Below are 23,385 nucleotides of genomic sequence, written 5' to 3'. Positions count from 1 at the left end.
GGTTTACAGAAAATCATGAGCTGCATGAGTCATATCATGTTATAAAAACGTGAAAAGTCATACTGCAGTGTATACAAATTAAGATGTATTTCTGCTCTGCGCAGGTTTCTTAGGTCTCAGAATCCACATTTGCTATGCAAACCTTATTAAAAGAGCTGTGGACTGTTTGGCAAGTGTGTAAAGGAGAGCCTCAAACAATGGCTAGATTCCTAGATCACAGACCTAGAAAATACTGAAATCAGAATGGGAAGAATTGGGTGAGGCAGATGAATGAGAGAACTCTTGGGAGGATGTGCTAACAGTCTTCAAGTGTGTATTTCGGCAATGTGGGAGGAAAGAAATTGTTTCCATACTGAAAAGACAAAAAAGCAGTTATGCTTGGCTTGAAGAAGAAAAAATCCAGATCAGATATTAAGAAAACAATAAATAGCTAGCATTTTTATGTAACCTCCATCTACTACAGGCTTTAAAAGAGATTAGTCGAAAGTTGCACTGGAAATACCATGAGGATAATTAAATATTTCTGGAAGCCTAGATGTATGCACATCATGCAGACAGTAGTAATAGAGAAACTGCAGTCCTCAGAGGAATTAATTATTGTAAGATCTGGAGTGGATATGCTGCATTATGGAAAGGCTAGTTTCCTTAGGTTGTCAGTATGTCCGTACCTATAAAATGCTGAATGTAAACTATTGTATTACCTAAAGGCAATCCAATAGCAGTCATCTGTGAAGTGTGTGTAAGACACAGGTACTAAAGAAGAGAATTAAGAGAAGCATTATTTCACCAAAAGATCATCAACATGTACTGTGTAATGCAATTTATTTTTCATGGTATTTTAACAGTCTATATACCATTGCCAAGTAAATGTTTCCTTTCATGTATTTTATAATTTATTCAATTTCTAATTCTGTTGCGTTTGAATGCGTTATGTATAGATTCGATTCTTTGAGCAGTCATGAATCCTCAATAAAAGTTAAAAACGCTCTGAATCTCAGGATCTGCAGTATTAACCTAAACCAAGACCTGGTTTCATAATGTGAACGCCTTATTGTTATATAATGAATCACTTAGGGAAAAAAAATTAACCCTGCTACATAACAGTATTTCCACACCCTGGTACAGAGCAGTATTTCCCGACTCATTAAATAGAATTACTGGTCTACTAAGACACATCTAGTAAATTTCTCATTGTCAAAGAAAACTCACAGAATCAGTGAGTCAAACCTCTCATTTTGCATTATTTTTTAAAAAGGAGATAGGGTAAAAAGCAACAGAGACAATGACTTTGAAGAAGTTGGTCAACTATAAGTATAAATTTATAGTTTTGTGAATAAAATAAGAGCTTTCAGCCAAGGCTAAGAGGCTTAAAGTAATCTTTGAGCTGTATGATTCACTTCAATTTCATGATGTGATATAACAAGCATCAATTTAGTTTTATTGCACAGATGTCGTATGTCTAGACTCTTATACTGGAAATCTCTGGAGTTTTTCCTAACTTGTAATCTGGGGCTTGTTCTTTGTGGTTGAAGAAAGAAATGGTGAACTGGAGGAGGCTGCGGCTTTTAAGTCACTTGCCCGTACACTATGGGTACTGACATGATATTTAGCACAAAACCAGTAAGTGCTTGGTAAATCAGCTGCCCTTAAAACCATATGAAGGGGGGAAAAAACTTGTATTTGAGGGTAGCAATCAGACCGGTGGAGAGGACTTACTGTTCTGAGAGGGCTGCAGGTAAAGCAGAAGCGCACAATTTCTGCATGGATTAGTGCAACATTAAGAATATGAGGATTGCATTCTTCTGTACTATCTCTAACTCTAGACTACTCCATAAGTATGACTGCAGCAGTGCTACTAGTGCTTATAATGGAGTTGTCATTAGAATGGATTCACTGTTGGCTGCAAATCCTGTTCAGGAGATCCTGAGTAAATTCTGTGAGAGCTGGCCCAGGTTGAATTCTCTTTTGCTGGGGTTTTCCTGCTATCAGTTGTTTCCAAGATAGTTTTTGTATGGCTTGACAAACAGCAGCCACCCCATTGGATGTCAGTCTAGACACAATTTTAGACTTGCATATGTATTTGGTATATTTTACATAGAGCAGTTTTGTACTAAAAAATTCTTAGTAAATGCTTGACTTGACAGCAAATTACAGTGTAAAACTCAGATGAATTTCATCCATTCTTTCATGTACTTAGAGTTTAAGATGTCTGTCTGCATATTTTGAAGCATTGTTTTGCTAGCTTTCTTCTGTAAGCCAACAATTGGCTGGTAATTTTGTTGGGTTTTTTGGTGGGGTTTTTTTTTGTTTTTTCTAGAGTAGTCAAGCAAATAGTAACTTTAGCAAGCTCAGAAATGGATGTAAATGAACAATGTGTTGTTAAACTGTTATGATGATTTATCAAGACCATTAAAGGAAAATTAATTAACTTGGTGTTAGAAGATGAAATTTGAGCTGGAAAGTCTTCCTTGTTCTTACTGATGGTGGCACATATTGTTAACGGTTGTTTTTTGTAGGAAAAAGCTTTAAAATCTTGTGTTGGTTAAGAGTGTTAAATTCCTGGCATTGTGTGAATTTTTTTCAGACACTCCTTTGTAAGTATTTCAAGTTTATTGTAGTTTAACTAGAATCAGAATGCAATTGGTGGAAACTAGCTCACAAATCATGCTTCAAAAGCATTATTTTCAGATCTTTTCCTGCAGACTAGAAGAGATCATAGAATAATAAAATAGTTAGGGTTGGAAAGGACCTTAAGATCATCAAGTTCCAATCCCCCTGCCATGGGCAGGAGCACCTCACACTAAACCATGTCACCCAAGGCTCTGTTCAGCCTGGCCTTGAACCCTGCCGGGGATGAAGCAGTCACAACCTCCCTGGGCAACCCATTCCAGTGCCTCACCACCCTAACAGGAAAGAACTTCCTCCTTATATCCAATTTAAACTTCCCCTGTTTGAACCCCTTACCCCTTGTCCTATCACTACAGTCCCTAATGAAGAGTCCCTCCCCAGCATCCTTATATTCCCCCTTTAGATACTGGAAGGCTGCTATGAGGTCCCCACGCAGCCTTCTCTTCTCCAGGCTGAACAGCCCCGACTTTCTCAACCTGTCTTCATACAGGAGGTGCTCCAGTCCCCTGATCATCCTCGTGGCCATTCGCTGGACTGTTCCAACAGTTCCATGTCCTTTTTATGTTGAGGACACCAGAACTGTACACAACACTCCAGGTGAGGTCCTGCTGGTCATGCTGCTTTCGATGCAGCCCAGGATATGGTTGGCTTTCTGGGCTGCGAGCGCACACTGAAGCCGGCTCATGTTCACTTTCTCATCGACCAACACCCCCAATTCCTTCTCTGTAGGGCTGCTCTGAATCTCTTCTCTGCCCAACCTGTACCTATGCCTTGGCCACTCCAAGAAGTGATTGAACACTGGAACAGGTTGCCAAGAGGCTGTGGAGTCTCCATCCTCAAAGAGTCAGAACCTGTCTGACACAGCTATGAGCAACCTACTCTAGTTGACTCTGCTTTAAGAAGGCTGTTTGGACTAGGCAATCTCCAGAGCTCCTTTCCAGCCTTGACTATGATGCGATTCTGTGATTCTGTAATACATCTGATAAAATGTATTCATATCATTGAAGAAATCTGACTAAATATTTGATACCTACTTAAATTAGCTTCTTTGAAACAAATGACTTTTGTATTTCTCTGTTTTTTATACTTTTGAATTATTTTATTTGGCATAATATATTGTTTGGCTTTTTCATGCTGAATAAAAACAGAAAAGCCCAGTATTAATGTTATTAAAAGGGAGGAAATATTTTAAAAGCATGAGTATGAGGCTTTTGATTACTATGCATATGAACATCATCCTTCATATCTTGTTTCTACGGTTATGTCATGGTAGTGTCTAATGATAGTAAACGTTGACTTATGGCAAGCCTGGGATAAGGTGCATGTCAGAAAATTGTGAGTGGAATTTTGTCTAAATATGTTTGTCTTTTATTTTTTTCTTTTTTTTTTAATACCTTAGGTGAAAGTGCTAAAGGATATATATATATATATGTGTATATATATATATATATGTATATGAACCCTAAGGGTTTGTGTTTTACAAGGAAAAAATCCTTTCCAGCAGAGAAATATAAGTAGGTATTTAATACTATCCAAGAATTTCTTGTATATGTAGATGTTAAGTGACGTGATGGGTGGGTCAAACTACGGTGGCCAATCTCACATCTGGATATTGTCTGTAGCTCTACTCAAGCTCCTTGTAGTTATATAACAGGAATACTGAAATATGCAGGTGCAAAGAGCGTATCAATATGCCATGGCATTACCTCATGGTATTTTCTATCACATGAATTGTTCGTATGTTCAAAATGTAATTTTCTTTTCAGGTAGTACTGTGAAATATGCAAGCTAATTACATTCAGAAAGCTACCTTTGACACTCATCTTGAGGAATGGTTTTAGTGTGTTTAGTAATGCTGTAATTTTAACTACAGTTTTGTACTTTTATGGTGTCAGACATTCGTGCAGTAGGGGTTATGTAGATAGTTGGCAATTGTAGGATATTTAGCAGTCAGGATTAAATAGCAATAAAGGATTCACTGAACTGCACTAACAAATCAGACATGATTACAGTCTATGTCAATGCATATGCAGAGTTTAGAATATGTGTGCTGCTGAATAGGCTGTAGTCCATTCACTTACGTTCTTTTTCTGTGTGTGATGTAAAATATGAAGATAAAATAATAGTATAGGTATATGGTCCTAAATTATATGAAATATTTTATGAAAGCAGTAATAATTAAGGAGGTTGAATTAAACATTCTTTCATTTTTATGATGTATGAGACATCTTATTTTTAGCTGTTGTTCATCAGTATGTTTTCCTCTTTCTGTTATTTTTTACTAATCTTAACATTATATGGCTTTCAATAAAATATTTGCTTCAATGTTCAAATAATGTAAAATTTAATGGTGTCCTACTGATTCTAATTTCTGTTTCCAGAAGAAATACAGAATGAAGTTTTCTCTTAATTGTTTGACTTTAGTGCTTACTTTTGTCAAACTAATTTTTTTGCTTTTATCTCAATTTTGTAATCACTTGTATGAATAAAAGCATAACATTTTGTGAAGTGATTTCTAGGTCTGAATGCTTATTCTGGGCATATGTAATTTTGCATAGCTTGTCCATGTTATTATGTGATGGCAAGAAAGAATACTCCAATCTCTTCAGTCAAGCTTGTTGAACAATTTTGTCACTTTTTTAACAGGAGCATTTTAAGGACATAATAACGACATAATTTAGGACAAATTTTTTAAATTGTCACTTAAATTACATTTTTTTTTCCAGATAAATAAGCTGAAATACAATAAATGGCTGAACAGAAAAGGCAGGAATAGAAATTGGATGGTAAACAATTTACAGTTTTGTGCATACAGTATCTTTGGTCTTTATCGCATACATGATAAAGAACTGTATATAGAACTTTTAGTAGCAATTGAAATTTAGGAAGTTAAATGCCTCATGTTTAATTTGTAGCAACTTCAGTATATGCACAGATGTTTTTTAAATTTAGAATCAGCTTCACTTTTGTGTTAGGAGAAGAGATTGAATAAGATGGTTCATTAGTTCTCTGACTCTCAAACTGTTCTTGTCCCAAGATCTGTTGACACCTTTCATGCAGTGCTCTAACTTCAGACAGGCATGGGTTTATACTGTAGATGTAAATGCTCAGAGTAGGGCAAGACTTTCTCTCCCCTCTTTGTTACCGTGTCCCCCTTTTTGCATCGGCAGTAGTGTACTTGGCCCTTGGGGCTCTCCAAAAGCCAGAAAATTCCCTCCTGGTACAGCTCTCAACCATGTACTGCTTATGGGAAGTAGAGAGGCTTCATCTGGAAAAGCGAATCTATCCTTTTATTTCTTATCTCATTATATTCCTTGTATTAGCAAATATCCACCACTCCTTTTTTGATTTTTTCTTTTTTTTTTCCTCCCAGAGTAACTTTTTAAAGTTTTCAGCATGAACTTTTTTCCTGTGTCATGAAAGTTCCTCATCATAGAACTTATTAGAATTGTTTGTCTTGCTGTTATTCCTGGATGTTTAAAAAAAGGTGATTTTTTTCCTTTTTCATATGGTTTATTTTATGAACATATGGGTCTGTTTTGTGGTTTTGGGAGATACAGTGATCCAGATTTTCTCTGCATGTCCTACAGTCAAATACTGAGATTTTTTTTTAATTATACAATTGAATACCTAACACTGCAGAATAGGAATTTGCATTATATGCATCCATTTCACTAACTTATTCTTAATACTTTATTCTTCTTTATCGTTTTCATTTGCAGCCTCTTCCTGTTCCCACCTTGCTATTTCTGTAGCCAGTAAATGATTTAAATTGATTCATTAGGGTGCATGGTGGGTAGATGCATACATACTTGCAGACCCTCATCCCACTCCACATAAATCAAGATACAAATCTAGATATAAATCAAGATATAAATCTAGATATAAATCAAGTGCACAAGGGAGACTTAAATCTCTGTTTCCTTTGTATTAGTGAGCCTTTTTGTTTCTTTGTTTTTTAAATGAGATGTGAATTTCTACCAAGTAGGACCTATGAACATCAGGAGATAAATGTGGGTACAGTGGCTCAGCCAACTCTTTGCCCTCCCACCTTGGGTAAGTCAGTTAAAGATGTATGGAGTGAATGTGTGTTAATTCCTGGGCTTTCTGTGCAGTTCAGGGTGGGGATTAAGTGGGTTTAGAATAACACTCGGAGCAGCCAGTTTACTGAGCTGTGAACAGCCTAAGGCTAATTTATAAGTGGGAAAAAACCCAAAACAAGCCAAAACCCAAACGTGTCTGGACTCCTACCCTTTCTGGAGCTTAGGTATTTTGTGTGGGGTCTAGTTAGGTGCCTTTGTCTTCTTAAGATCTAAAACCTAGAGGAACTTTGTAAAGCTAGGCACATTTAAAACATCTTTGTTTCAAACAAGGAGAAGCTCTTCTAATTACTCCATATAGCTGATGGTTCAAACATTTGTCTAGCAATAGTAGAACTAAATTTAGTTCTTTGTAAGCCTGCTCTTTCAAACTACATCTGTTATCTTCTAAAAGAAAGCCATATATCCTCAGTAAGCTGTAGAATAGATTCAGTGCAGTACTATTTAAAGAAGAGATACGGAGCTGCCCTGCGGAGAAGGACTTGGGGGTGTTGGTCGATGAGAAAATGAACATGAGCTGGCTTCAGTGTGTGCTCGCAGCCCAGAAAGCCAACCGTATCCTGGGCTGCATCGAGAGGAGCGTGACCAGCAGGTCGAAGGAGGTGATCCTGCCCCTCCACTCTGCTCTTGTGAGACCTCACCTGGAGTACTGTGTGCAGTTCTGGTGTCCTCAACATAAAAAGGACATGGAACTGTTGGAACAAGTCCAGAGGAGGGCCACAAGGATGATCAGGGGACTGGAGCACCTCCCGTATGAAGACAAGCTGAAGAAGTTGGGGCTGTTCAGCCTGGAGAAGAGAAGGCTGTGTGGGGACCTCATAGCAGCCTTCCAGTATCTGAAGGGGGCCTATAGGGATGCTGGGGAGGGACTCTCTGTCAGGGATTGTAGTGACAGGACAAGGGGTAATGGGTTAAAACTTAAACAGGGGAAGTTTAGATTGGATATAAGGAGGAAATTCTTTCTTGTGAGGGTGGTGAGGCACTGGAATGGTTTGCCCAGGGAGGTTGTGAGTGCTCCATGCCTGGCAGTGTTCAAGGCCAGGTTGGACAGAGCCTTCCTTGGGTGAGACGGTTTAGTGTGAGTTGTTCCTGCCCATGGCAGGGGGTTGGAACTAGATGATCTTGAGGTCCTTTCCAACCTTAACTATTCTATGATTCTATTTGTGGCTGTCATTGAAATGGGGCTCTATTCTGTGAGGAAAGCCAAGCCAAAGAGACCATGTCTGAAAAGGTGCAAGATGTTATGACCTAGTTCTTAGCACATCCAGCTCTGAATAGAGAGCCTGAAGTGCCTTAATCCCCTTTCACAAGAGTGACTTGAGGATAAAATACAAAAATAGCTGTGTCATGTCCTTCCCCTTGTTATTCTCTCTGGCTTTTTAATATGGGGACTTAAAACCTATTGTTCCCACTAGCCAATATTAAACTGTCTCACATAAAACTACAAACAAATGACCCATATAAGGAATACAGTTCCAGTAATGCATAAAGTAAAACATAGACTGCATCAGGTGCATTAAAAGAATTCCTGGAGCTTAGTACTCTAAGGGTATGTATGAACAGATTCCACAAGACAAGTTGCTTGTCTCTCCTGCCAGGCAGACCAGAGGGATCCAGAGTTCAGTCTTAAAATTCCAGAAGGAGTGGATTTCTGATGTCTCTGAATAGGATTAAGCATCATCTTGTTGCTCAGAACCATGGTGCATCTTTCTTAATTAAAACTACTTAATTTTAGCAGTTAGATATAGCTCTCAAACTGTGCCAGCCAGGCTGGAAAACACACATGTAATCACAATGCAGAAGCTATACTACTACGTACCATCATCCTCCCACGTTACAGCTGTATCCAGTCTTGGTATTTATATAGATCTTTGTCTCTAACAGCAACAGGTTAGATATTTATGTATGTTTTTATTATTGTCATTAGCATTAAAAAAGTCAGATACTTAGAACTTCCACCTCTTCTAGTATGCTCTTACTGCATCTAATTCGGTACGATAATGCTAGAAACTGCTGCTAAAGTTTGTTTTCAGGGGTGTATATCTTTCTAAGAACATCTTTTATACTTGTCTTAGCTTAATGAACTGCGTTTCATCAGATCCTTCTTACATTTAAGTAATTTGAGTAATTTGCCAATCTATCCTCAAACTCCTGTAAAAGTTTGAAATAGTAATAAGCTTAATGAGAGAGCATGTTAACCTGAGCAGTGAATGTCCTTGGTTAAAGAATGTATGACTTTTAAACATTTATCATCCCCCCACCCACCCCCCCCCCCATAGCTTCTACTTTTTGTTTAAAAAATGTGATCTTTTCTCAATGTATTTTAACAGAACTCTCTCTCTGAATTAGTCTAATGAATAAGCAGCTTTCTGCTAACTGCCTGGAAGAAACACATGAAACACTTCACTGTGTCATTGCCTACTGATTCAGTAGCTGTGATTCCACATAACTGAGAGTAGTTTAGTGTCTTCTAAAACCAACAATGTCATCATTAATTCGTCAGAAACACAGCTGTGAACTTTGGGTGCTTTTTATTATACCAAACCAACCGGGCAAAAAACATTCCAATGTGCAGTAGAGAAAGTTCTAAGCAACTGGGGTGCGCAGTGCTTTGTGTTTAAGCTATTGACCTTGTAATGTGATCACACAGACTTTTTGTAAATTAATCTTTCAGATCTTATGAGTGACATGTGAACTTTGACTTTCTTGGCAAAAGACAGACTCCAGCTCTGGTAGTCACCTGTATTCCAAATGCATGATAAATTCACATAACTTTCTTTTGAAAAAAATTAGTCTTTTGGTACTTTCATGTCTTTTACTAGGAAGATTATTAGACTTTTTCATTTTTTGTGCAGTGGTGTACGTCATTGAGTATAAATGTGATTGTCCCAAACTTTATTTAAGAGCATATTTTGGCTATTCCTGTAGCAACAATATGTTTCAAATTGCGAAACATGAAGTTTTCTGTGAGGTACATGCAACTGTACCTTTGACATTTTGGTAATTTGTTCGTTGTTTCTAGAATTGTATTAATTTCCCTAAAAGCAAAATTTCTTATAATTGGTGTTCACACAGCCATTATTCCAAAATGCATTTTATATATGAGCATATTCTGCAGCAAACAGGTGAAAAATTCAAGCACTGAAGTATTCTGATATCATCAAGGCATAATTTTTTTGAGTCTTTACTATAAAGCCTGTAGTTTTCTATGTGAGCATAATTTTCTTTTGTCCCTGGTGCTGGAAAGCTGGTATGCTTATGCTTAGTATTTGGGCTATTTGAGCTATCTGGTTTCCTGCACATCTGTCACTTGGCTTGTGGCATTCTCTTTGGTCATGAGGAGTGAGTATAGGAGCTTACCCAGTGTGGCTGTGTGACCTGTTGAATACCATCTTTGCTTCTAGTTACAAACATGTAGCCATCTCTTATTTACCAGGCGTGGGTTTACCAGGAAATGCGTAAGTGGGAGGGAAGGAAACCTATGTACTGCAACACTGTGTTACGTACCTATAGGCTTGTAGCTTTCATAGTCAAATCAACCTACTGTCTTTGTAAAGTGAGTAAAAGCTTTCTCCTTTATTTCTCACTCTCACAGATACCTGTGTTTCTGAGCACATAGACGAGGATAATAGCAATAAGGAACTGCAACAATGAGAACATGTACTTTTCGAGATAATTTTGTTCTGGGACATGAGAATCTGTGACCAAAAAAAAGAACAACACAAGATGCTAAAAGGGATTTTCATTTCTGAGGCCTAGAGAGCTAAAAACTATTATAAACTTAGTGGCAGAAAGTACTGTGAAGGTTTTCCTCATCACGCTAGGAAAGAAAAAAAAAAAAAGGAGGTTGGCTCTCCTACCTGCTCTTACAATGTTTATGCTGTTTCTAGTTTTCCAAGGACATAAAATGCATGGATTTTTTTTAATAATAATATAAAAAAATTACCATGCCAGCAGGAATATGGTCATTGATACTGTTGCATATTTACTGTACGTGTAAAACAAGCCTGAGGAAAAACCATAAGGGTTTTAATGAGTGATAAAAATTAACGTTTACTTTAACAGTTAGACTTTCTGAAGGAGTCTTTGTAGTTAGACAAAAAAAAAATAAATGTTGTTTTGCATTTCTATTTGAAAAAGCTCCAACACTGTCAAACATCAAGTAAAATAGAATAGCGCTTGTTTTATCTCAGTCTTAGGGTTTTTTATTGTTATGTGGTAAATTTAAACTTTCTGGTAATGTAGATTTGAATGTTTCAAGGTTTAATTCCTGTTCTTGCACTTACTGAAAGGATCCATGTCCCCCAACCCACCACCACCCCCAATCAAGAAAGGGTGCAGGCAGGCTTGAAACTAAATGAAATGTTTTCTTTGGAGCATATTGTTCATCATGTTTTTCCTAAAGGCTGTTGAGTCTCCTTTTGAATGGAAATAGAAGAGCCATAGGCAGGTATTTGATTTCAAAATACCCTTCCATTCTTTAGAACAGAAAAAGAAAAAAATTATTCTCTGTTTTAAAAATGTTTTTTTAGCACTCCGTAAAAAGCTGGCACATTGACAAGTACAGCTACAACTTGATGTTCCCTATAAAAACTTTGCACTTGCCCTGTGGCAACAAGCCCTCCAAACTCAAAAAAGAAAATAAAATTCTGTATCAGTTCTCTCTCTGACTTCTCATTAGCAGAGACGGAGATGTGGCAAAATTATCCCTACCCATAAGCATTTGTCTGTACTCATGTATGGTAATTTTTCTTTTAAAAGGCAATGACAATTTCATAGATTTTTAGATGGGATGTTCCTTAGTTAAGTGTAATTATTCATGACATGAATCAAAAGGGTCAGAAACATTTCATGAGCAGTAAACGGGAACTTGATTTTTTCCTTCAAGAGACTTACTAGTCCTGCCATTGTGAGGTAAGACTCCTTATTTGCAATTCACATAATTAAAATTATTGCCAGTGTCTCTTTCTTTTTGCTGTAAGTTGTGTAAATTTTGGCACTGTTAAAGCTCTAGATTTTTTTAGTGCCACAATTCCACTAGAATCTTTGGTACTATTAAGAAGGAGACAAACCCAAGCCTTTATTTAAAACTGTAATAATTGAAAGATCAAACCAAGAAAAAAATTACCGTTTTGAATCTACTAGACCACATATTTTCGGAGAGATGTTGTGGGTCTCCATGTTTGAGTGCTTGCATTTGCCAATAAAGGGCAATACTGTACATGCTCTTTTATTGAGTTTGTGGGGTAAACTACAGTAACAAGACAGAGAAAGCTGATACATTTGTTATTTGAAACAGGTGTCTTTACAATTTTGTACTTCAACATATTTCTTGAAAACAAATTTCTGAAAACTAGTGTCATACATCTTTCTCTAATCCTGTGTGATTTACCAGATTTCTGTTGTATTGTTGATCTCTACTTCTTCCTATTTATCCTCTTTTTGCTTAGAATGCAAATTGTATTGCCATAAAGGCTTCAGTTTTAGAATAGTAATTTATAAGCAAAGTTCTAAATTTTCTGTGTTTAGATATTAGCTGGGTTGAACTACAGTCTGAGGTGCTGGTGTCTTTGCCACGTGTGAGGACCTTGTGAACTACAGTCAGCATTATTAGCACTTGGCTGAGGCTCTTGATTTAGGTGTCATGAATGTGAAATAAAGAAGGAATACTATAATCTATATTTAATGCAGAGTCAAAAACTCTAAGAAAACCGCATTTCTAAAAGAAGCTATGTGCTTTTGTCCTTGGATAATTGAGATTTTACGCTACCTACATTACTGCACTAGAGAACACTGTGGGTTTCTGAATTTTGTTATTCTACATATAGCAGGACTTCTTTCATATCATACTTCTACTATTGGGAGAGAATATTTCTGTTTCCAAAATATTTCTCACAAGTCAGTTCTACCATATACATATATACAGTGTATAGAAGTCAGTACCAGAGCTGCCTGTTGCTATTGATGCACAGGGCCAATCAAGAACAATCACTTTAAAAGATAACCCTAAAAATATCAGGAATATGGTCTAAACTCCTAGAATTCATAAAACTATTATTTTGTTCTTATTTTAAGCCTCCATTCATAATTGCTTTTGAGTCTTTGTGTCTTACTGCTCCTTGGGCCAGTCATTGATTTCAGTGAGACTAAACCACATAGGTCATGTAGACCATGTGTCTGCAGCATGTCTGTTTTCCTTCTTATTTGATGGATGCATTTTGTCAGTTTCATTGGTGTTTTAGCACTTGAAGTGAAGTTTCTTGCATTATGAAGAAACAAATCTTTATGCCCTTACTTTTATTGCTATTTGTGTTTTCTATTCCCTGAATGGATTATAAACCTGCAAGTGTTCTTAAAATCTCAAGATAGAGTTTTAAAATTGCTATGAGAAGATACTTATGTACCCTTAGTGTGCCCTTATGGTACACTGTATCTATTTCTTGGAAAAATATAAGCCAACATGACAAAAAAAAAAAAAAAAGATAAAATAAGTGGGGTTTGTAACAGAAAACAGATGCAGCCACATCAAGGCATTTTTGTCTACTCTACTGGCTTTGCTGAAAATTAAAGCCACAACTTAATAATATTCAAGGAAGAGATTCCTATGGAATTAAATCTGTTAAGTGCTTGATATCAAGCAGTTAAAAACACAAAAAGGGATGTTTAGGAAAATGTTTCTGAATGCTAAATAGCCTAGATTGCAGAAGTTCTGCTTCTTCGGGAGAGGCTAGAAAATGAAAATCTTACTCAGAATGATGGATTGTAAATACCAGCTCAGGAATTTGTGTCTTGTGTTTTCTCACACGTTCAGTGTGTTCAATTAAAAACAGCTAGCTTTCTAACCTCAGAATACTTGAAAATGTATGAAATCAAGTGCTGTAAAACTAGGGAGCTCTCTATTTGTTGAGAAAAATTTTAGAAATGACAGAAAAAATTGTAGTGACTCATATATAGAAAAATGCCCCCCCCCCCTTTTTTTTTTCTTTTTTCCTTGCTACAGATGCAATAGATGAGCCAAACACTGAACTAATCTGGTCAGGAGAGCTGAATTCTTGCAAAACATCTGTTGACAAATTTGGGGTAGATGGATTTTTAAATCCTAAGTTATTTAAATCAGAGATTTTTATCACAGTTCAGTATTTAAATAAAGAGGGGTTTACATCATGATTTATGCAGCTTTTAAAATTCTTAAACTTGCTAATTATTTTTCTAAAGAACGGGTGACTTGTTGTTTAGTGACTACTAGGATATGATTATTTTCAATTAAATATGCCCAGTACATCAAGTCTCAGTACCTCTTTGCCTTACCCAGGAAAATATACTCTATACACATTTAATTACACAGTTAAATGTATTTTTACTCAGAATTGTAGTTCTTACCTTTTGTTTTATGAAAGATACTGAATAAAATGTCTTTCTTTGTAGATTCCTGCTTATTAGAAATTTGTGCCCTGCTGCTACCATGAAATGAAGGTAAAATTGAAGTTAGCTTCAGAAAATGAAGTGTAAAAATACCACTTGTGGCAATTCAGAAATAAAGGGGTTTGGATCTTTAAAATGTATTAAATTATTTCAATATGCTTCCAAGAAAAAATTCACACTTACAGTCACTGAATCTCTTCATTATATCCTAGTGTAATACCATGCAAACTTTGCAACTGCAAGTAATGCAGCTTGAGTGTCTCAGTGTCTATGGTATCAAATGAGAAGAAAATGATTGCAAAAGATATTTTAGCTTTCTCTTTTTTTTGTTTGTTTTTTGTTTGTTTTGTTTCCCCCCCCCCCCCCTACTTCTGTCACCTCTGGCAAGCAGGTGCTTTCTCTTTCTGAAGTCTTCAGTGTGGCATATCTGACGAAGCAGATTTTCATTATTTGCACGTTCAAACCACAAGCAATTAAGTGGATATTTTTGAGAAAGATAAAATAAAAAGAAGTATTATGCCTGTTTGCAATGACTAAAATATGTGTGTTTGAATTAGTTTTGCCTGCAAGAACTTGTCATATTTATTTTTTTTTTTATAACCTGTAGGCGATCTTAAAAAAGAAACGGGCTACTGCAATTACCATGTCTCTTCTTCACAGTTTTCACCTACTTTGCTCCTCTAAATAACAGCAAAATTTTATAAACTCATGTCCCCTTTTGATTTCTGTCTAAAATTTCTCTTTCTTGGAGAAAGGGGAAAAAGAACTGTAGGGTTTTTATTTCCAATTTATTAATGAAGTTCATTTTATCTTCTGAAATCGCATACAGTTTTTACATTTACTTTTTTCTTAAATGGGGTTTTTATGATTCCATGAGGCTGATAATGGCTTTGATGTTGTGATTCTGGTGTCTCATGATGTTATAAGCTAAATTTTCTTTTCAGACTGTGATGTTACCAGACACCCACAAATCTCCTCCTCTTTTTTTCTGTCCTTTCTGCTTTCTGGCTCTTAGCAGCAGCAGCTACAGAAAATTGCCTACCAGACCCTTTTATTCTGCCCTTACAGAAGCAGAAATAGTGGAAACAAATGAGAAAAGGGAAACGTCACCAACAGAAGAAAAGAAATAGAAGAGCAGAATAGAAGGAGGAAAAGAGCAATGGCAGGAGATTTTCTCCTATCTTTCAGGAATCCCATTCTTGTTAAAGATCTAAGTCTTTCCTGAAATAGTACTGAAGTCCCCGAACATACCCAAGCTAGGTATAAGCACGGGACCATCAGATGGTGAATCTTGATTATACCACGAGGAACTCTTAATTTTGGAATCCATTATTCAGCTTCCAGTCTAAATTTTTAATACCATCAGATTGATACATGTTATTGCCCTATCCAGAGACATGCTGTTTGAGTGGTAAGCATGTTTTTGATTTACTCTAGTTACATTTTCTCTCATTACACTGAAATAGCCTTACAGGGGAAAGATTAACTTTTTTCTTCTAGATTTGCTAAGCCCTTTCTCATAACATAGTGTTTTTAAAACAAACAAGCAAGCACTGAAAGCCATAATATGATGTGCTGGACACTAAAGAATTTCCTTGTAAATGTGGATGTGTGGTTCTCAGTACTGGGTCTGGCTGGGATGGAACTAATTTTCTTCCTAGCAGCTGGTATGGTTTTGTATTCGTGACCAGAGCAACGCTGATAACACACCCATGTTTTAGCTGTTGCTAAACAGCATTTGCAGTGTCAGGGCCTTCTTTGTTTCTCGCTCTGCCCTCCCAGTGAGGGGGTGAGGAACAGGCTGGGAGGGGGCACAATGAGGCAGGTGACCCAAACTAACCAAAGAGATATTCCATGCCATATAAGAGTATGCACAGCGATAAAAAGGGAAAAGAAGGGGTTCTATAAAGTTCCCATCTTTTGCTGAGGAATTGGCTGGGCATTGGTCTACATACAGGAGATGGTGAGTGGTTGCCTTTGCATCACTTGTTTTATTTTCTTTCCCTTCTCCTTTGCTTATTAAACAATTTTGATCTAGCTACACAAATTTTACTGCTTTTAGTCTTCCTGTTTGCTTCCCCTGTCCCACTGGGGCGGGGGGGGGTGGGTGGGGTGGTGGTGGTGGTGGTGGTGGTGGCAGTGAGCAGGCAGCTGTGTGGTGCTTAGCTGTCTATTGTATCACAACAGTATCCTAAGGACATATTGCCACAATTTAAATGTTATGGACACCAGTCCTGACTCCTGTGGTACAAAAGAGCTTTGGGCTGCTGGCACTTACGGAAATTGGAAAAAGCTCTTCCACAACAACATGATGTGACTGTTTTTGTATGCAGCGTATTAATAATATTCCATAATAGCACTGATCAGTACTGCTCATAGAGAAGTTCATGTTGCTTTGGTGTGGTGCATCAAGGTGAGACCTTGGAACTGATAGTGCATGTTGAGTTGTGTGGAAATAGAAGGCAAGGATTGCCTTTTCAAAGCAGAATAGAGCTGTTTGAGAAACTATTAGTAAGTCATGAAAAAAATAAAACATACAAAATCTCCCTGTGCTGATACGTAAAAAATCTCGTGTTGTCTCAATAAATTAGTATACACTTAAAATAGAGTTTTTAATCAGGAACCAACCAGTTACTTTAGAATTGACTGTTGTAGTCCTACACATCAGTAAAAATCTAAGTAAATTTGAGTATCAAAGTAAATTGTTTCAAGCAAATAAAGTATCTTGAGAAGTGTTGATTGTAATACTTTGAGATTAAGCAACAAATTCTAGGTGTTTATAGACATGCCAGCTACATGAGTCCTTAAATAATGTTGGCTTTCTAGTGCTTATTCATTTTCTATGTGTCATTTTATGATTATTTACTATAGTTAGAAATAATCCTGACATATTAGCTTTCTCCCCATGGTAAAATCTGATAAGGCCTTTCAGTGTTAAGTCTATTTCTGTTACTGTGTAGATGTGGAAAACAAGACTAAAGCTTTGAACTTGCAAGCCTGTAGTCACAGCAGGTCTGTCTGCAGTGTACTACAAGTTTGCATTCCTACCACATGCAGTAAGGTTTTCTCTATAGACCCATGTCACTGAGGAATTCAGCAAGGAACAAGAAATCTTCAGTCAGAGAAGGGCCACAAGTGTGTGGAAAACTAGCCACACATAAACAGTAAAGGTCATTAGCAGGCTCCTAAACTCCTGGCTAGGAATTAGTTTTTTGGATCATTAACGGTAAAAAGCCTAGAAAATGAATAGGACTCAGTGTCCTTTTAAAAATTAGCCAGAACAATTAAAAGGTTTTCCAATTTCTAATGGGAACCAGACCTGATAGCTCATTTTCCCTTGTCTAGTGGGCTGTTTTTTCATTTTGATTTACATTAATTTTATGTCCTTGTATTTTTAAAGAACAATCTTGAAGGGTTTTTTTCTGTATGGGAGTTGTAAATTATTTACAGTAAGTGTAGTGATAGCTTGGGAGAGGTAGAATCTAGTGTCTCCCTAAGTCGGTGTTACTGATTCCAAGTCTTGTGACTCTAAACTAGTACAGTTAGCTGTGAAAGAATTTATTTTGGTGTGTGCAAAAGTGTACTTTGCAGACTCCTCATACAGTTGCTGCATTATGCAATCCCATGAGTTCAAATGCTCATTTAGGTGCGAGGTGTCTCTCCTTAGGGTATTACATGTTTCCCTAAATTCAGTATTCTGATTTCAACAGCAGCCTTTCTTCTTTCATTTCAATGTAGATTTCTCGCTGCTGAGTGGATGAATGATGGCTATTAAGAGCTATCATCTTCTCTACTGTATATTTTTCCTTAACCCTAAAATGACTGTGGCGCAAAAAAATTGTGAACAGTGAGCATTTAGTATTTTAAAATGTAATTTTTGAGAACTATGTTAAATAATTTCTATTTCCATATCTTTACATCCTTGCAATCCTGTCTTACAAAACAAACCAAAGGGGGAAGAGATAAAGAAAGAAGAAAAGTAAGTAATGTTTTACACTGTCTGCTTTGCCTGCAGGTCTGCCAGCCTGGAGGAAAACAAGTCCATAAGTTACCAAAACTTTTCACTCTATAGATGTTATTTCCCTCTCTGTATGCCTTAGGCTCTAAAGCTGCCTACTTAGCTCTCTGGTAGCAATCAAAGTAATATATGGACTAATTGTCAATATGAGCCATATGATTTTCCTGACAGGAAAGAAAGAAAAAATTAAATTTGGACAAGAAAAAGTAGACTGCAGATAAATGGGGATGGGGAAAATAAAATGACAAAAGAAAGGCAGGACAAAGATGATCTTCTCACTGTTTTCATTTTGTACTCGTTCATTTACTCCAGATGCAGAATTATTTTTTGCTGTGAGTGAATTGCCCTGTCATTAACATAAACTTAGCTCTAAATGATCTTGGCCAAGAGCTTTGAAATATGTCATTATACAACCACACACTCAAAAACATGTGTGAATCCATGTGGGTTTCCAGATGTGAAAATCTTCTGTGATACAAATTTAGTTATGTTTATGCAGCATGACATTCTGCTCTGTGGATATACTCTAGACGCAGCTGTGCTTTCAGTAGTGGTCTAACCTATGTTACTGTGGTGCTCTGCCTGAGTGAATGCACCTTGTTTCTTATAGTTAGTTCATTCTATGAGTGACTATAGACAGACATTGTCCCGCAAGTTAAAATACTTCTTCAAGAATTGTAAGAAATTCAGCAGGGTCTTGTAAATTAGACTGAGAGTGAAAATTAGAAAAATTCCATGTTTCATTTTTGCTTTGTCATGTGGTTTGCTACTAATTGTTTTTCCCTCTCTGACTTATTTTTGACCGGTATTTTCTGCACTAGGATTGAAATTTAAAAGCAAAAGAAAAATTAGAAGAGGTCGTATTGTTTTCTTTGTTATTTAACTAAGTGCTTAAGGCTGTGGTTTGAGTTAATTTGTATTATCAAAAGTACATTGATTGATACCAATATTAACTGAATTTCAATATAATTACCTCATTTAATTTTCATCTAAATACAGCTCTCTACATATAACAATAGTCTGTTGATGATAGTTTTGTTTTGTTTTGTTTTGTTTTATTTGTTTAAAAGCCTTAACATCTCATTTTCTGTATACAGTTGTCTTCTTTTATATGTGTAGGAAGTGAATTCAGAGTGTCTTTGGGAAGGAAAAGTGTGTGCAGAAAAAGACTTGTGGGCTCAATGAATCTGTAAAACAGAGTTTAAGAACATCAGCTAGTGCCTGAACTGTAATCAGTCTGTAGTAACAGTAATTAGCTTAATGTTTGAGCTTGTAAGTACAGAATAGTGGCTGAAAGTAACCTAAAATGTCTTTCTTGTTCACTTTGTAGTGTCACCTTATAATTTTAGTAGCCACAGCAAGTTTACAAAAAAAGTAGTTTTTTTTTCCTCACTGAGAACTGTCCCTATTCATGAATATGAATAATCAGTTTTTAGGCATAAATCATACACTCTGTGCTACGTTGGCTGCAATCTCATCATGTCATATACATGAAACAGTGTCATATCCCTCATGTAGTTGGATCAGGGGTAAAAAAATTAGCTAGATCTGATATTGATCTTTTTTCTGAGATGATAGTAGCTCCATGCTATAGCACAATGTAAAGCCATGTCTGTGTAACAGTCATTACACAGTGAATAAATCACTGTTTGACATAAATCACTGCAGCCTTAGAGTTCATCAGCTTGTCAGCTGATCTTTTATCTCTTGGATGTTTGTTAAAACTGAGGTTTTGATTGTAGAAAGCATCTTTTCCCATTTAATATGTCTGTAACATTTGTAATACACATAATTATATTTTATCTCATATTTCACAGGCAAATGTATTATGAATATCTAAAATATGTCTTGTACTTTTCACTGCAGTCTTTAAATTGTCAGGGAGTATTGTGCTTCTGTATTACCAAGAAGCATTAAGGACTGTACAGGCTAGAAGTAATGCCTATTGCAAACCTCTCCAGGCAAGGCATCCTTTGCTATTCTTCACCACTACCAGCTAATATTAGTCATTATCTTTAATATCAAATTTAAAATAATGGCCATTAAGGGAAACCTGTGTGATAAAAATGATGGGAGTGTGCCACTGTCTGAATGAGAAATTGTCTGGAAGATATACATCTGTGAGCTATCCAAACAGTGGCAACTTCTTGAAAGCAGTAAAACTGGTGTACAGAAGATGGGGCTTTCTTCTGTCACATGCCTTGGGACATACATGACATGGTAGGTCCTGAGCAACTGATGAGTTTTCTGTCAACGGCTGAGCAAGGCTCAACGGTTTGTTGCATTTTCACAGTGGGCGGCAGGGAATACGTCAGTCACTATGTGACAATCCTTATGGTCTGGTGCTGTCCAAAACCATTTTTGACCCCAGCTGTATTGCCTGAACAGCCGAAAGTCTTTCAGCTATGTGCTGGTTTGCTTTCAGTATCTAAAATCTTAAAGTGTGTGTGTGTGTGTCTGTGTACATTAGAAACCAAGTCATATGAAAAAGTACATGGTTTGGTAATTAAAATGAGTGATATCTAGTGGAAGACTAAGCAAAATCAAAGGCCTTCTCAGTGCCTTGTGGACATCAGACTTCTTTCCTAAGTTTCAGCACCTAGTCTATCTAGAACCTACTGAAGTTACATAATTATATGAATACATATTTAAATTCAGTTTGAAATGAAAAAAAAAATTATATCAGTTTAAGAGTTCTGCCAGTGCTTTTGTATCTTTCAAACTGTTTTATGGTACTGTTTTTCATTAATTATATTTTGAAAGAAGAAATTCTTGCCCTCTTTTTTTTTTCAGACTGAAGAACAAATGGGCCTCTCTGAAGAGCAGCTTAAGACCCTTCTGGAAGAATGTATACAGGCTCAGAGAACAATAAGCAACGTTACCATGCCAAAGTCTCAGGAATCTCTTTCTTTTGGATTAAGTCCCCCTTGTTACACAAGTCAAAACTCCACTCTTCACTCCGCATCTACTCTTTCCAAAATGTTAGTTGAAGACCATATTGTAGGGATGTTAACAGCTCAGGAAAAGACTGGACTGGAAGACAAAAGCTTATGTGTTAATGCAGAGAGTGAAATCCCTGGCTGCTATATCAGCAAAGCATTGGTTGATAGACACTTATCAAAGGATTCACTGGCCCAAACAGAGGAACCTGCTGACCTAGAAGGTTTACAGAAGATGGAAGATAAGAGCATTACTAAAGGTTACTTTATGTCAAGAGCATTCAACACAAAAAGGTTGAAGAAACCTTCTTTCTTGGATGAACCATTATATTGCATCAGCACGAACAATGAGCCATCCACAGAGGCTGACATTCTCTGCATACCACTGCAAACCAAAGGAGGTGAGACTCTTAACGACCCTTTAGAATAGGCTTTTGATTATGATGGAAAACCCCAAGCATGTTCTCACCAGAGGTATGCACCAATACACACTGATTATTATGGTGGGGCAAGGATGTACTTTTATAATACATAAAGCTATGCCAAAAGTAATACACACAAAACAACAGAATATTTAATAAAATTCTTGCCCTGACATAAGTGACTATAGGACTAGGACTCTTATGAAATATAACACTGATGTTGATTAATTCTGTCAACTGCAAAACAATGTTGACAACACATATGGATTATCTTTTTGGTACTAGATATTGACGTTCACTGTTCTGTGGAAAGCAAATATTCTCCCAGTAGTTGGTATGACATTTCACACATAAATCCAAGTATTTCTTGAATGTTTTTAATAAGGTAAACTTGGCGGAAACAAACATGACCTAGTTATATTAAAAATAGTAAATTGCTTTCAGTAGTTCAAAATTACAAATAGAAGATACCGAAATAAATAAATACTGCAAAATTCCTATAAATTACTTTTAGTTCAGTAAAATAAACAGCTGTAACTGGGGGGGGGGGGGTAATAATAATAAAAAAAATCACTCTAGTATTATAAAAAGATTTTGGAAATGTCTGTATTTTTTATGTCCTTTACTTAACGTAATTATATAGTGATAGTGTAATCTAAATCTACATTTAGATTTTTAGCGTAAGACCAATTCTCTTTCTAGAAACCAGACCGTTCAAATAAGCAGATTTTAGGCACGTGCCTCTACAACTTTCGTTTCTCTTAGGAAAGTTGAGACAGTGTGAAGTTTTTTGTGGTTAAAGTGCAATAGTTTAATTGTACTAGAAATCAATTAATTTTGTTCAGTTTGTCAAGATAGGGCTTTGTTATCTGGTAATCTATTCTGAATTTGGAGAAACAGTTTTTTTACATTCATCCGTAATTTAGAAGAACACCCTACTACCTCTTTACTATGTTATAATTTCTTGATTATGATCACAGCTGTTTCTTTGTTTGCTTGCACTTAACCTTTCTACAGTGAAGGGAGTGTCAATATATTTTCAAAGCAATTCCACTTACTAGAAAGCAAGAAGGCTTATTGCTGGTTTTACACTGCCAGACAAACTTGGATTCCAGACTCACCTGCCATATTTGCCCAGTATGAGATTTGGGCCAATGCTGTAATAGAAGTAAAATAGAAATATAATTCCTGTAGAAGAGGTTGGGGTTGTTCAGATTTCTTTTTTCTGGTAGGTTAGTTTTCAGCTACCTTCACATGCTAGCTTTGCTCTTCAAGTAAATGCAAGTGTCAGAAGAGAGGAGCAAGAGAAGAGGGATGTAGTCTGCCCGGGGCAGAGTGGGGTGTCAGTGGTGGTGATGGGGAACACCATAGAGAACCACCTCTGCCGAGGCAACCTGATCTCATGCAGGAGTAACATGACTGCATACTACATTGCTAGTGGTCTTTGTCAACCAATAGTAAGAAAAACTCAAGTTTAACTTGCTGGCTTCACATGAGTTAAAGTAGTCAAGCACATGAGCAGATGTAGTCAAGTCACAGTCAGAGTCACGTGTGACTCAGACCCAACTACCATTGCTGTTTATTAATACATTTTAAGATGGGATGTGATAAATCAAGCAAAACACCATGCACTGTAGCCACTATGTAGTGAAGGGATTACATAACCGTTTATAGCTATGGGGAATTTTATTGTACAAGAGAGAAAGGAGATTTCAGCTATTAAATAATTTCCATGTGAGAAACCATGACAACATCTCATGGTAAAAGTCTTTAAAGTGAATATGTTTATGTTAATCATGTAATAATTTAAATATCTTTGAGTCATAATTATGTGTTGTGTCACAGCAATAGAATGG

The 23,385-nt window shown here is 36.6% G+C and overlaps 1 protein-coding gene across 2 annotated transcripts in view; it reads left to right on the top strand.

Moving 5' to 3' along the window:
- Window positions 1-23,385, top strand: part of FSIP1 (fibrous sheath interacting protein 1) — an 81,888-nt gene that overhangs the window by 56,235 nt on the left and 2,268 nt on the right. Inside the window, exon 11 of one of the 2 annotated variants that reach the window (XM_065686666.1) lies at window positions 20,962-21,508. In XM_065686666.1, the coding sequence (XP_065542738.1) occupies window positions 20,962-21,508 (547 nt within the window). Of the gene's footprint in view, window positions 1-20,961; window positions 21,649-23,385 lie in introns of those variants that run through there. The other variant, XM_065686667.1, reaches the window with a different exon arrangement.

Source organism: Lathamus discolor, chromosome 6 (genome assembly GCF_037157495.1).
Source record: "Lathamus discolor isolate bLatDis1 chromosome 6, bLatDis1.hap1, whole genome shotgun sequence".
Classification (NCBI taxonomy): Eukaryota; Metazoa; Chordata; class Aves; order Psittaciformes; family Psittacidae; genus Lathamus; species Lathamus discolor.
Note: the sequence above shows the minus strand (reverse complement) of the source record. Positions and strands in the feature narration are given on the sequence as shown.